Source organism: Alosa sapidissima, chromosome 9, assembly GCF_018492685.1.
Source record: "Alosa sapidissima isolate fAloSap1 chromosome 9, fAloSap1.pri, whole genome shotgun sequence".
Taxonomy (NCBI): domain Eukaryota; kingdom Metazoa; phylum Chordata; class Actinopteri; order Clupeiformes; family Clupeidae; genus Alosa; species Alosa sapidissima.
The window spans coordinates 10,023,082-10,039,470 of NC_055965.1; the positions used below are offsets into that span (position 1 = coordinate 10,023,082).

The following is a 16,389-nucleotide window of genomic DNA, read 5'->3' on the forward strand; positions in this document are numbered from 1 at the left end:
CCACCAACAGGCCAAATTTGGACATGCGTTCATGCATGTAACTTCTGACCCGTTGGCCCGATTTTGAAAAGTGAGGTACCATTGGAATCCTTGGACCAGGCCGAGTTCAACGCACCCTATGACGTCATTTTCCGCCATGATGGATTTTCCGCCATATTGGATTTTAGTGAAAGTGAAACTAATTTTTCACAGGTCACAAATTTTGTCCGATCGTCACCAAACTTGACATACATGATCTTCAGACCAAGCCTAACAAAAGTTGTGGTGTTTTGTCTTCGGAACTTAAACCGTTCACCCGTAATATCCAATTGAAACTTACGGCGAAGCCGCCAAACAGGAAGTGAGCTCATATCTCAGCAACCCATTCATCTATCATAACCAAAGTAAGTACATGGACTCAGGACCCAATCAGGGGGACGCTCAAGAAATTTGGTGACCTTTGACCTCTAGGGGGCGCTGTAATTAAGAAACATGCCTTTTGGCCTGTAGCAGCAGTTGTGCTTAGAATTAAAACACACTAGTGGTGTCTGGTACTACTGTTGAAGGTCCTTAGGTCAACCCAAGCCAACTTGTGATGTCATCGTAATTGATTCGGCCGCCATATTGAATTTAATCAAAAACACGTACAAGTTTTCGCAGGTCACAAATTTCATCTGTTCTTCACCAAAATTGGTAGAGACCATCTTCAGACCATGCCTGATGAGTGCATTGCTTTCTGGACCAATTGACAGAAGCATTGACCTGTACCAGCCAATCGAAATTTGCGGCGAAGCCGCCAAACAGGAAGTGATTTCATATCTCAGCAACGCTTTCATGTATCAAAACCAAACTTGGTGCATGGACTCAGGACCCAATCAGGGGGATGCTCAAGAAATCTGGTGACCTTTGACCTCAAGGGGGCGCTGTAATTAAGAAACATGCCTTTTGGCCTGTAGCTGCTGTTGTGCTTAAAATTAAAATCCACTAGTGGTGTCTGGTAATACTGTTTGAGGTCCTTAGGCCGACCCAAGCCAACTTGTGATGTCATCGTAATTGATTCGGCCGCCATATTGGATTTAATCAAAAACACGTACAAGTTTTCGCAGGTCACAAATTTCAGCGGATCCTCACCAAAAATGGCAGAGACCATCTTCAGACCATGCCTTATCAGTGCATTGCTTTCTGGAACAATTGACAGAAGCATTCGGCTGTAACAGCCAATCGAAATTAGTGGCGAAGCCGCCAAACAGGAAGTGAGCTCATATCTCACCAACCCTGCCATGTATCATCACCAAACTTACTACATATATTCATGACCCCATTAGGAGGACGCTCAAAACATTTGGTGACCTTTGACCTGTAGGGGGTGCTGCAATTAGCAATATTGCATTTTGATCTGTAGTTGCTGATGTGTTTTATCAATCTTTTATTTTTTGATGTGAAACTGATGACAACATGTTCCATCCAGTTAATTCTAATGCGTGCGTGCAAGGGCAGGGCAGGGCAGGACGGGGTGGGACGGGCTGGGGTGATTAGGTGGGGGGGCTGGCTGGCGGAGGCGGTGGCAATACTCAGCTCTGTTTCAGCCCTACAAAATCAGTTATGTTTGATGTTACACTTGCTGAAAGTGTTGACCGCGAGTGTCTGCTGAGTTCTATCTTGTCGCCGTGGCTACTCCGGCCTATACTGCTTGGCCCCCTCATTGCTGCTTGCAGCTATATTTATTGGGGGCCAAGCAGCGAAGCTGCGAGGCAACCATTGTGTTTCTATTTGTTCTTATTATTATTATTATTATTATTCCGCCATTGAAGTCAATGGCAGCCCATAGAACCGTCTGGTGAAAAGTTGTGAAATTTGGCACACTGATTAGGGATAGTCCCATAATTAATTTCACCAAGTTTCATACCGGCACCTTGAGCGCTCTAGCGCCACCAACAGGCCAAAGTTGGACTTGCGTTCACGCACGTAACTTCTGACCTGTTGACCCGATTGTCAAAAATGAGGTATCGTTGGAATCCTTGGACCAAGCCGAGTTCAACGCACCCTATGACGTCATTTTCCGCCATGATGGATTTTCCGCCATATTGGATTTTAGTGAAAGTGAAACTAAAACTTCACAGGTCACAAATTTTGTCCGATCGTCACCAAACTTGACACACATGCTCTTCAGACCAAGCCGCACAAAAGTTATTCTTTTTCGTCTTCGGAACTAAAACCGTTCGCGCGTAACAGCCAATCGAAATTTGCGGCGAAGCCGCCAAACAGGAAGTGAGCTCATATCTCAGCAACCCATTCATCTATCATAACCAAACTTAGTCCATGGACTCAGGACCCAATCAGGGGGACGCTCAAGAAATTTGGTGACCTTTGACCTCTAGGGGGCGCTGTAATTAAGAAACATGCTTTTTGGCCTGTAGCTGCAGTTGTGCTTAGAATTAAAACGCACTAGTGGTGTCTGGTAATACTGTTGGAGGTCCTTAGGCCGACCCAAGCCAACTTGTGATGTCATCGTAATTGATTCGGCCGCCATATTGAATTTAATCAAAAACACGTACAAGTTTTCGCAGGTCACAAATTTTATCTGTTCTTCACCAAAATTGGTAGAGACCATCTTCAGACCATGCCTGATGAGTGCATTGCTTTCTGGAACAATTGACAGAAGCATTGACCTGTACCAGCCAATCGAAATTTGCGGCGAAGCCGCCAAACAGGAAGTGATTTCATATCTCAGCAACGCTTTCATGTATCAAAACCAAATTTAGTACATGTACCTCGGACCCCATCGGGAGGACGCTCAAGAAATTTGGTGACATTTGACCTCTAGGGGGCACCGTAATTGACAAAAATGCATTTTGGCCAGTAGTTGCTGATGCGCATTATTTTGCAATGGAAGTCAATGGCAGCCCATAGAACCGTCTGGTGAAAAGTTGTGAAATTTGGCACACTGATAAGGGACAGTCCCATGATTAATGTCACCAAGTTTCATGATGGCACCTAGAGCACTCTAGCGCCACCAACAGGCCAAAGTTGGACGTGCGTTCACGCACGTAACTTTTGACCCGTATGGCCGATTGTCAAAAATGAGGTATCGTTGGAATCCTTGGACCAAGCCGAGTTCAACGCACCCTATGACGTCAATTTCCGCCATGATGGATTTTCCGCCATATTGGATATAATCAAAAACACATAAAAATTTTCGCAGGTCACAAATTTCAGCGGATCCTCACCAAAATTGGCAGAGACAATCTTCAGACCATGCCTTATCAGTGCATTGCTTTCTGGAACAATTGACAGAAGCATTCGGCTGTAACAGCCAATCCAAATTAGTGGTGAAGCCGCCAAACAGGAAGTGAGCTCATATCTCACCAACCCTGCCATGTATCATCACCAAACTTACTACATATATTCATGACCCCATTAGGAGGACGCTCAAAAAATTTGGTGACCTTTGACCTGTAGGGGGTGCTGCAATTAGCAATATTGCATTTTGATCTGTAGTTGCTGATGAGTTTTATCAATCTTTTTATTTTTTGATGTGAAACTGATGACAACATGTTCCATCCAGTTAATTCTAATGCGTGCGTGCAAGGGCAGGGCAGGGCAGGACGGGGTGGGACGGGCTGGGACGGGCTGGGGTGATTAGGTGGGGGGGCTGGCTGGCGGAGGCGGTGGCAATACTCAGCTCTGTTTCAGCCCTACAAAATCAGTTATGTTTGATGTTACACTTGTTGAAAGTGTTGATCGCGAGTGTCTGCTGAGTTCTATCTTGTCGCCGTGGCTACTCCGGCCTATACTGCTTGGCCCCCTCATTGCTGCTTGCAGCTATATTTATTATTATTATTCCGCCATTGAAGTCAATGGCAGCCCATAGAACCGTCTGGTGAAAAGTTGTGAAATTTGGCACACTGATTAGGGATAGTCCCATAATTAATTTCACCAAGTTTCATACCGGCACCTTGAGCGCTCTAGCGCCACCAACAGGCCAAAGTTGGACTTGCGTTCACGCACGTAACTTCTGACCTGTTGACCCGATTGTCAAAAATGAGGTATCGTTGGAATCCTTGGACCAAGCCGAGTTCAACGCACCCTATGACGTCATTTTCCGCCATGATGGATTTTCCGCCATATTGGATTTTAGTGAAAGTGAAACTAAAACTTCACAGGCCACAAATTTTGTCCGATCGTCACCAAACTTGACACACATGCTCTTCAGACCAAGCCGCACAAAAGTTATTCTTTTTCGTCTTCGGAACTAAAACCGTTCGCGCGTAACAGCCAATCGAAATTTGCGGCGAAGCCGCCAAACAGGAAGTGAGCTCATATCTCAGCAACCCATTCATCTATCATAACCAAACTTAGTCCATGGACTCAGGACCCAATCAGGGGGACGCTCAAGAAATTTGGTGACCTTTGACCTCTAGGGGGCGCTGTAATTAAGAAACATGCTTTTTGGCCTGTAGCTGCAGTTGTGCTTAGAATTAAAATGCACTAGTGGTGTCTGGTAATACTGTTGGAGGTCCTTAGGCCGACCCAAGCCAACTTGTGATGTCATCGTAATTGATTCGGCCGCCATATTGAATTTAATCAAAAACACGTACAAGTTTTCGCAGGTCACAAATTTCATCTGTTCTTCACCAAAATTGGTAGAGACCATCTTCAGACCATGCCTGATGAGTGCATTGCTTTCTGGAACAATTGACAGAAGCATTGACCTGTACCAGCCAATCGAAATTTGCGGCGAAGCCGCCAAACAGGAAGTGATTTCATATCTCAGCAACGCTTTCATGTATCAAAACCAAATTTAGTACATGTACCTCAGACCCCATCGGGAGGACGCTCAAGAAATTTGGTGACATTTGACCTCTAGGGGACACCGTAATTGACAAAAATGCATTTTGGCCAGTAGTTGCTGATGCGCATTATTTTGCAATGGAAGTCAATGGCAGCCCATAGAACCGTCTGGTAAAAAGTTATAAAATTTTGCACACTAATTGGGGACAGTCCAATAATTCATTTCACCAAGTTTCATGCCGGCACCTCAAGCGCTCTAGCGCCACCAACAGGCCAAAGTTGGACTTGTGTTCACGGACGTAACTTTTGACCTGTTGACCCGAATGGCAAAATGAGGTATCATTGGAATCCTTGGGCCAAGCCGAGTTCAACACACCCTATGACGTCAATTTTTTACCTCTGTGTTTAAATCACAGCAAGTGTGATCATATCTCAGTCAATCTTTTATTTTTGATGTGAAACTGATGACAGCAAGTTCCGTCTAGTTCATTCTAATGTGTGCGTGCAAGGGTGGGACGGGGTGGGATGGGCAGGGGCGGTTGCGGCGGTGGGCTGGCTGGGGGAGGGGGCGGCGACACTCAGCCCTGGTTCAGCCCCACAAAATCAGTTATGTTTTGATGTGAAACTTGACCTTGTAACTCAGCCAATCTTGGGTTGTATGGCATGGAACTTGCTGTGACTGCTTAAGGCTATATGTCTGATGCAACGGCATTGACTTACATGGTTAATCTGGCCTGCTGAACTAACTGCTTGGCCCCCTCATTGCTGCTTGCAGCTATATTTATTATTAATATTATTAATATTTTACTGAGGTCGGTTTTGAAATGATCTTTTGAAAACCTGAACGATTAAAAACGAATGAAACACCTCCTTGCGCACTCCCGACCTGCCTATCTCTCTTCCTTTGTCACGTGAACTCGCGCGGTCGCGCGCAGGGCACGCCAGATGCGCAGCACCATAGCAGTTCAGTAAGCGTCTTCAGATAGCAGGCATGATCGCTGACAGGCTGCTTCTCCCGTGCCCCATCAGCCAGGTAACATACAGATCAAGCAAAATCTTACAGTTTGCCCTCTAAGCCCAACATGTAATAATTTTTTTTGTGCAGGAAAATGTCTCATTCAGCACCAAACAAGCATTTTTGCCGATTGGTCTCCTGATAAACTAGTTAGATGAAGCTAGATAAAGTTTTACTGTAGCCCAAATCAATGACAGATAACGTGACGACCACATACAAATAATTTCGGTAGATTTCGCAAATGTATGTGTTAAAAAGAACGTTTTCTGTTGTATGTTTGTTAGGCAACATGCATTAACACATTCATTTGTGACAGAAGAAACGGGAAGTTCCCCATTACCTGTGAAAAATGCCCATCTGCATTCATGTAATGACAACAGTCTGTAGCCCACTATAACTCCTTCTCGTACTGTTTGGTCTCTTTATTGTCTTACAGATCAAGTAAAATCATAGTTTGCCCTCTAAGCCCAACGTGTAATCATTGTGCAGTAAAATGTCTCATACAGCATCAAACAACTAAGCATTTTTAGTCACCTTTTTTTCGCTGTAGCCCAAGTCAATGACAGATAATGTGAGGACGACCACATAGGCTACAAATAATTGGGGGCCAAGCAGCGAAGCTGCGAAGGCACCCATTGTTTTTGGGGGCCAAGCAGCGAAGCTGCAGGGCAACCCATAGTGATTCTATGTTTTCTTCCCTATTATTATTATTACGCTTCCGCCATGGGAGTCTATGGCAGCCCATAGAACCGTATGGTAAAAAGTTGTGAAATTTGGCACACCGATTGGGGACAGGCCCATGATTAATTTCACCAAGTTTCATGCCGGCACCTCCCGCGCTCTAGCGCCACCAACAGGCCAAAGTTGGACGTGCGTTCACGTACGTAACTTTTGACCTGTTGATCCGATTTTGAAAAATGAGGTACCGTTGGAATCCTTGGACCAAGCCGAGTTCAACGCACCCTATGACGTCATTTTCCGCCATGATGGATTTTCCGCCATTTTGGATTTCATCAAAATCACTTAAAACGTATCAGAGGTCAAACATTTTGTCCGATCGACACCAAACTTCATAGATATCATCTACAGACCATGCCTCATTAATGCATTGCTTTTTGTCTTCGGAACTAAAACCGTTCGCGCGGAACAGCCAATCGAAATTTGCGGCGAAGCCGCCAAACAGGAAGTGAGCTCATATCTCAGCAACCCTTGCAGTTATGAAAACCAAACTTGGTAGGTAGACTTACGACCCCATCAGGAGAACACTTAAGAAATTTGGTGACCTTTGACCTCTAGGGGGCGCTGTAATTAAGAAACATGCTTTTTGGCCTGTAGCTGCAGTTGTGCTTAGAATTAAAACGCACTAGTGGTGTCTGGTAATACTGTTGGAGGTCCTTAGGCCGACCCAAGCCAACTTGTGATGTCATCGTAATTGATTCGGCCGCCATATTGGATTTAATCAAAAACATGTACAAGTTTTCGCAGGTCACAAATTTCATCTGTTCTTCACCAAAATTGGCAGAGACCATCTTCAGACCATGCCTGATGAGTGCATTGCTTTCTGGAACAATTGACAAAAGCATTGACCTGTACCAGCCAATCGAAACTTGCGGCGAAGCCGCCAAACAGGAAGTGATTTCATATCTCAGCAACGCTTTCATGTATCAAAACCAAATTTAGTACATGTACCTCAGACCCCATCGGGAGGACGCTCAAGAAATTTGGTGACATTTGACCTCTAAGGGGCACCGTAATTGACAAAAATGCATTTTGGCCAGTAGTTGCTGATGCGCATTATTTTGCAATGGAAGTCAATGGCAGCCCATAGAACCGTCTGGTAAAAAGTTATAAAATTTTGCACACTAATTGGGGACAGTCCACTAATTCATTTCACCAAGTTTCATGCCGGCACCTCAAGCGCTCTAGCGCCACCAACAGGCCAAAGTTGGACTTGTGTTCACGGACATAACTTTTGACCTGTTGACCCGAATGGCAAAATGAGGTATCATTGGAATCCTTGGGCCAAGCCGAGTTCAACACACCCTATGACGTCAATTTTTGACCTCTGTGTTTAAATCACAGCAAGTGTGATCATATCTCAGTCAATCTTTTATTTTTGATGTGAAACTGATGACAGCAAGTTCCATCTAGTTCATTCTAATGTGTGCGTGCAAGGGTGGGACGGGATGGGATGGGCAGGGGCGGTTGCGGCGGTGGGCTGGCTGGGGGAGGGGGCGGCGACACTCAGCCCTGGTTCAGCCCCACAAAATCAGTTATGTTTTGATGTGAAACTTGACCTTGTAACTCAGCCAATCTTGGGTTGTATGGCATGGAACTTGCTGTGACTGCTTAAGGCTATATGTCTGATGCAACGGCATTGACTTACATGGTTAATCTGGCCTGCTGAATTAACTGCTTGGCCCCCTCATTGCTGCTTGCAGCTATATTTGGGGGCCAAGCAGCGAAGCTGCGAAGCCCCATTGTGTTTCTATGATTTCTTACTATTATTATTATTATTTAACATCTTTCTTCCGCCATGGGAGTCTATGGCAGCCCATAGAACCGTCTGGTAAAAAGTTGTGAAATTTGGCACACCGATTGGGGACAGTCCCATGATTAATTTCACCAAGTTTCATGTCGGCTCCTCGAGGGCTCTAGCGCCACCAACAGGCCAAAGTTGGACGTGCGTTCACGCACGTAACTTTTGACCTGTTGATCCGATTTTGAAAAATGATGTACCGTTGGAATCCTTGGACCAAGCCGAGTTCAACGCACCCTATGACGTCATTTTCCGCCATGATGGATTTTCCGCCATTTTGGATTTAATCAAAATCTCTTAAAACGTATCAGAGGTCACAAATTTTGTCCGATCGACACCAAACTTAAAAGATATCATCTACAGACCATGCCTCATTAATGCATTGCTTTTTGTCTTCGGAACTAAAACCGTTCGCGCGTAACAGCCAATCGAAATTTGCGGCGAAGCCGCCAAACAGGAAGTGAGCTCATATCTCAGCAACCCATTGATCTATCATAACCAAACTTAGTCCATGGACTCAGGACCCAATCAGGGGGAGGCTCAAGAAATTTGGTGACCTTTGACCTCTAGGGGGCGCTGTAATTAAGAAACATGCCTTTTGGCCTGTAGCAGCAGTTGTGCTTAAAATTGAAACCCACTAGTGGTGTCTGCTACTACTGTTGGAGGTCCTTAGGCCGACCCAAGCCAACTTGTGATGTCATCGTAATTGATTCGGCCGCCATATTGGATTAAATCAAAAACACAAAAAAGTTTTGGCAGGTCACAAATTTCATCTGTTCCTCACCAAAATTGGCAGAGACCATCTTCAGACCATGCTTGATGAGTGCATTGCTTTCTGGAACAATTTACAGAAGCTTTGGCCTGTACCAGCCAATCAAAATTTGCGGCGAAGCCGCCAAACAGGAAGTGATGTCATATCTCAGCAACGCTTTCATGTATCAAAACCAAACTTAGTACATGTACCTGAGACCACATCGGGAGGACGCTCAAGAAATTTGGTGACATTTGACCTCTAGGGGGCTCCGTAATTGACAAAAATGCATTTTGGCCAGTAGTTGCTGATGCGCATTATTTTGCAATGGAAGTCAATGGCAGCCCATAGAACCGTCTGGTAAAAAGTTATACAATTTGGCACACTAATTGGGGACAGTCCAATAATTAATTTCACCAAGTTTCATGCCGGCACCTCAAGCGCTCTAGCGCCACCAATAGGCCAAAGTTGGACTTGTGTTCACGGACGTAACTTTTGACCTGTTGACTCGAATGGCAAAATGAGGTATCATTGGAATCCTTGGGCCAAGCCGAGTTCAACACACCCTATGACGTCAATTTTTGACCTCTGTGTTTAAATCACAGCAAGTGTGATCATATCTCAGTCAATCTTTTATTTTTGATGTGAAACTGATGACAGCAAGTTCCATCTAGTTCATTCTAATGTGTGCGTGCAAGGGTGGGACGGGGTGGGATGGGCAGGGGTGGTTGCGGCGGTGGGCTGGCTGGGGGAGGGGGCGGCGACACTCAGCCCTGGTTCAGCCCCACAAAATCAGTTATGTTTTGATGTGAAACTTGACCTTGTAACTCAGCCAATCTTGGGTTGTATGGCATGGAACTTGCTGTGACTGCTTAAGGTTATATGTCTGATGCAACGGCATTGACTTACATGGCAAATCTGGCCTGCTGATCTCACTGCTTGGCCCCCTCATTGCTGCTTGCAGCTATATTTCTATCTTTTCTTATTATTATGCAACTTTCTTCCGCCATGGAAGTCAATGGCAGCCCATAGAACCGTCTGGTAAAAAGTTGTGAAATTTGGCACACTGATTAGGGACAGTCCCATGATTAATGTCACCAAGTTTCATGATGGCACCTCAAGCACTCTAGCGCCACCAACAGGCCAAATTTGGACGTGCGTTCACGCAAGTAACTTTTGACCCGTTTGTCCGATTGTCAAAAATGAGGTATCGTTGGAATCCTTGGACCAAGCCGAGTTCAACGCACCCTATGACGTCATTTTCCGCCATGATGGATTTTCCGCCATATTGGATTTTATCGAAAGTGAAACTAAAGTTTCACGCCTCACATAGTTTGTCCGATTTTAACGAAACTTAATACATATGATCTTCAGACCAATCCGCACAAAAGTTATCGATTTTTGTCTTCGGAACTAAAACCGTTCACCCGTAACAACCAATCGAAATATGCGGCGAAGCCGCCAAACAGGAAGTGAGCTCATATCTCAGCAACCCTTTCATCTATCATAACCAAACTAAGTACATGGACTCAGGACCCAATCAGAGGGACGCTCAAGAAATTTGGTGACCTTTGACCTCTAGGGGGCGCTGTAATTAAGAAACATGGCTTTTGGCCTGTAGCAGCAGTTGTGCTTAGAATTAAAACACACTAGTGGTGCCTGGTACTACTGTTGAAGGTCCTTAGGTCGACACAAGCCAACTTGTGATGTCATCGTAATTGATTCGGCCGCCATATTGAATTTAATCAAAAACACGTACAAGTTTTCGCAGGTCACAAATTTCATCTGTTCTTCACCAAAATTGGTAGAGACCATCTTCAGACCATGCCTGATGAGTTTATTCCTTTCTGGAACAATTGACAGAAGCATTGACCTGTACCAGCCAATCGAAATTTGCGGCGAAGCCGCCAAACAGGAAGTGATTTCATATCTCAGCAACGCTTTCATGTATCAAAACCAAATTTAGTACATGTACCTCAGACCCCATCGGGAGGACGCTCAAGAAATTTGGTGACATTTGACCTCTAGGGGGCACCGTAATTGACAAAAATGCATTTTGGCCAGTAGTTGCTGATGCGCATTATTTTGCAATGGAAGTCAATGGCAGCCCATAGAACCGTCTGGTAAAAAGTTATAAAATTTTGCACACTAATTGGGGACAGTCCAATAATTCATTTCACCAAGTTTCATGCCGGCACCTCAAGCGCTCTAGCGCCACCAACAGGCCAAAGTTGGACTTGTGTTTACGGACGTAACTTTTGACCTGTTGACCCGAATGGCAAAATGAGGTATCATTGGAATCCTTGGGCCAAGCCGAGTTCAACACACCCTATGACGTCAATTGTTGACCTCTATGTTTAAATCACAGCAAGTGTGATCATATCTCAGTCAATCTTTTATTTTTGATGTGAAACTGATGACAGCGAGTTCCATCCAGTTAATTCTAATGCGTGCGTGCAAGGGTGGGGTGGGACGGGCAGGGGCGGTTGCGGCGGTGGGCTGGCTTTGTGAGGGGGCGGCGACACTCAGCCCTGGTTCAGCCACACAAAATCAGTTATGTTTTGATGTGAAACTTGACCTTGTAACTCAGCCAATCTTGGGTTGTTTGACATGGAACTTGTTGTGACTGCTTAATGCTATATGCCTGATGCCACGGCATTGAGTTGCATGGCAAATCTGGACTTCTGGACTGCTGAACTGCCTGCTTGGCCCCCTCATTGCTGCTTGCAGCTATATTTTCGGTAGAGTTTGCAATTGTTAAGACGAACGTTTTCTGTTGTATAGGTTTTGTTAGGCAACATAAATTAACACATTTTGGTCTCTTTATTGTCTTAATTGTATATTGATTTACCAATTGCAGCACAAGTCAAATTTCATTCAACATGTGCGTGTAATTTTTTTATAATTAAGTGTTCCACATGCGCTAAAAACTGTCTGTGCACGCCACTGAAAGTAAGTGTTTTATACAGTTACAGATATAATGAGTCATATGGTAGTGGTCAACATAAATGTGCCCCTTCTGTTATTAGAATGCTAAGCGGAGAAGCATGCTAAGCAGAGATTTAACATTATTCATTTCTTGTGTGGCTAGAAGCTAGGGAGGAGATGTTGCTGTATGGGATTTATGTTGCTTAGCGTGATGCCATGGTCATTTGATATGAGATGCTTGTACTCGTAACTTTAGGACTCCTATTTTTTTTTTACTAAGAGTAATTCAGGAAGCATTTTAGCCCTAAAAGTAGCGCCTGAGTCTGTGACAGCTTAAAAGAAGTCGCGAAGACTCAACTCACTAAGACCGAACAATTTTTTGTGGTGGCATTTCACGTCGCGATGTTTTGAAATGCGTCTGCAGGAGCTAACAATCGCGAGGGAACAATTTTGCATTGTAGGCATAACTAAGGGATGCAGTAACCCCACCAACAACAACCAAAACTAGCCTACTCATTGTCAACATGTACATTAAATGTAACGTTTCATTGTGAATCAAATTAAAATGTTCTCCTCCTTGCAAACGTTGGCATAGGCATATGGTGACATTAATTTAATAATGTTTCTGCGTGGATCACGGTAAGTGTGAATGAAGTGGGCACTTTTTAATGGGATTCGCTGTATGGAAGTAGGCTAAGTAAAATAGAGATGCTTCAAATAAGATAAGGTTAGGATATGCCCGCTTGACAACGGCAGAGATAGAACTGGCCTTTGGCCATAGCAACCATCCATTTAGAACGACTGGCCTTCATAGCAACCAAAGATCTTAGCTGTGATTCATGTAGCCTACAGTATGCATTCAATGTGATGCAAAGTATAGAAAGGTGATGAAATATACAGACAGGTCAAGAAATATAGTGCAATGTAGACAGTAGTATACAGTTGATTTACAGAAGGTGGTTTAGAGTAATATGAATTAAATATAAATATGTGCAGTGTATTAGCAGTTACCTCATACAATAAGTAGAATAATGTATGTAGATGTAGCAGTAACAGTATAATAGTAGAAATAATAATATAGATATATGCAGTGTATTAACAGAATATAATAAAACAGAATAATTATGGATATTCAATATGACAAATATATAACAGATATGTACATAACATACAGCTATGTGCAGTGAGGAAACAGTGTCATTGTAGTGCAGAAACAACATCATAAGAGTAGTAAGAATAAGTCTATGTGCAGGATGAATAGTATGAAGATCAGTAGAATAACTATGTATAAATGTAATTACAGTAGGCCTATGTACATTTGTAAATAAATTGAAAACTATGGGTGAGAGGGATACATTAATTTTATTTAATCGTAAAAGTAAATTGCATTAAATTAAATTGCAATTAAAAATCTTTCCAGTAAGCTTTAATGTCACGCAAAAAGTACAACCAAAGCTGAGCTTGATCAACTAGAACGTCTAAAGAACCAGAACTTGAGTGTAGTTTTTTGCTGGGTCCCAGGCCATGTTGGTCTGAGGGGAAATGAGAAAGCGGACAGTGCTGCTAAGCAAGCCCTCAATGAAGAAGTCACAGAATGTCAAATCCCTGCCCCAGACCTTAAACCTATACTGAACTCTTACATCTCAGATAAGTGGCAATCTGAATGGGATTAATGTACCAACAACAAGCAAGGAATGTGAATTTTGGCACATTTTCATGATCCACTGGGTCGTTATGGACCACACAAAATACGGTGTTGCTAAAATTACTCCTATTGTGGCTATTAGAGATATGCGTTCATGAGTATTCAGCTACATTTAATAAGTTAAGTAAAATACATTCACACACAAAAAAAAAACCATCACTAATGTTGTGGACATTACTTTATTCTGAGATACATCAATAGGCTCTCAAAACAATCCTAAACAGACATAAGGTCTTTATAGAGCAAATCCATATAGATTATTTGTCAAATAAACCAGTAAAACAGAATTAGGGGATGGAATATATAACATTCACACTCATAGCTCATATTTTTAAAATAAATCAATGAAAAAGTATCCTGACAAACAAGCAGCATTTGAATTCCTTAGTCATATTTCATAATTTCCATTCTTCTAGGTTACCTGATAGCCCAGTTTGAGAGGTGCAAGACGCGTGACATTATTTATTTTTGCAGCCAATCACTGCTGTTTTTTTATTTTATTGATTTGATCTTAGTCATAGAAGCTAAGTTCAAAGGCAGGCCACAGGTAAAATCCAACGAACCGCATTCACCCCGCAAGCCAATAGTTGAATAGCCCTCTCCTAGAGCTTTTGCGGTATTGCCACAACTCCAACACTGAAAGGCACTGTTAGAATGCTTGGATCAAGCCAGGTTCAGCATAGCGTATGCCACTGTCTGCTCACGTTGGTGACCGGACCAGGGCAAGCACACTTTTGCAGTTCGCGCCGGAAATGCAGTCTAGTTTATTTATTTGTTTCCTGACTGCCAATGCTGTTTATTGTCAGTTTGTCGGTTTATTGTTTGTTAGGAATCCCTGATCAATGTGATTGGTTAGGCTGGACCAATGTTTTCAAAGTCAACACTATGTCTACACCCATCACCATGCTAGTGTTGGAAACATTTTCCAATCGTGAGTCCCCAGACTCTATTCACCAAGTGTGGTTTTAACCACAGGCAACTAAATACAGCAATGAGGCAGAAAATGGTAATTTCACCAAATGTGGATTGATTGGCCAGTCATCCCTTCCAACGCAGGCAAAATGGTAGACACATAACATATTATGCATGTGAGTACATACTGGTGAGTTCTACATTATGTTTCTCCACAGTTGAAGCAAACCCCTGGACATGAGAACCCCATCTTTCTGCCCACTGACGAGCATGACTGGCTGCTGGCTAAGATCTTTGTGAGGGCCGCGGAGTTCAGCGTGCACGAGGTCGACTTTCACCTGCTGAGAACTCACTTGCTTGCTGAGGTGTTTACCGTGGCAATGTTAAGGGACCTCCCCCCCATACACCCCCTTTTCAAGGTATGGAATCTGACAAGGATGACTTGGTTTGGACCTGGCCTACAATTAAAACAAACATATAACATGTATTGCATTGGCTGTCCATGTACTTCGCAGCCATTCGATTACTGTTTTGAAATGGGGAAACCACAATCGGAAATTTCCCATGTTTCATTTGAAATTGTTCAAACACAGCTACGGGATAAACAGTGTTGGGAGGTCCGTGTAGGTCCGTGTACCTTCTGTTCATTTGATTTTCAAATTAGAAACGAAAATTCAAAATCAAAAAATGACCTTATATCTCTATTTTTTAAAAACAAAATAGGAAATTCCCTGGTGTTTTTGTTTTGGATATTAAACTTTGTATCCCCACGACCGAAATCCAAAATCCGCACAACAATAATGTGAAATCGGCACTTTCCTCAATTTTTCATTCGGCCTATCCCCGCTAGGCTGTCCTACATTGAAACAATGTTTTAATTAGAGACATGTTTGTAAACAAGCTAACTTACGCAGAAATGTCAGTTACGTTGTAGTCTATCAACTAGGAGCAAGGGGAGTGGAAGCCGTAGAACGCAGAGCTGGAACAAATCTGACAACAATTTACTGGCCTAGCATGAGGCACGAAAATATGCATTTGGGCTCAAAACAATATGCTGTTGTTCTGTATGCGCGACTAGCCTATCGTTGCCTGTATTATGTTGGTAAAGGAGAATAGTAATGGAAAAAGAATCGAGAATGAGCTGTCCTTGCATTGGGGCGGGTGCACGTGATAAGGCCTAAGGAAGCATAGTAGCCAGCTGACCAAGGACGTAGGCTATTTGGTTATGGTTATGATAATGGTATTTCGCAGATGCTTCTGTTCAAAGTGACATACAACTAATTTATATTTATATTCATAATGTAACAACTGAGGCAACAAGGTTCAAATCAGTACATTTATTGGGTCAGGAGCGGGGAACACAGACAGGTCGAAACATCATTATAGAACACACAAGGCTAGTACACATGAATAAACACATGAGGTACAACCATAGACTGTATATATATACAGTCTATGGGTACAACCAAGGGAAGACTACACATGCTAACACACCACAAGGTAAATGCAAATACAATAGGCCTACTAAAACCGATATATCACATTCCAACATGCACATATGGCATTATGGGAGTCCGATACAACGAGTCATGCACCGACGTTACAATTTTTTTTGCAGTTTAAACTGTTAAGCTAAGCCTATACCTACAAAACATAGGCAAATAAATGCATGATGTCGATTGTCTTTTCAGTGACATTTCCCCTCTTTCTTCGAAGGGTGCACGCAACCTTAATCCCACTCCCTAGCATACCTGGACATAAATTAGGCC

General features: G+C 43.3%; 1 protein-coding gene across 3 annotated transcripts in view; it reads left to right on the forward strand.

The window, feature by feature from the left end:
* The window catches only part of LOC121718009 (polyunsaturated fatty acid lipoxygenase ALOX15B-like), a 95,657-nt gene that overhangs the window by 49,613 nt on the left and 29,655 nt on the right, over positions 1–16,389 (forward strand). For all 3 annotated transcript variants that reach the window (XM_042102752.1, XM_042102751.1, XM_042102753.1), the window contains one exon: positions 14,839–15,039. In XM_042102752.1, the coding sequence (XP_041958686.1) occupies positions 14,839–15,039 (201 nt within the window). The remainder of the gene's footprint in view (positions 1–14,838; positions 15,040–16,389) is intronic.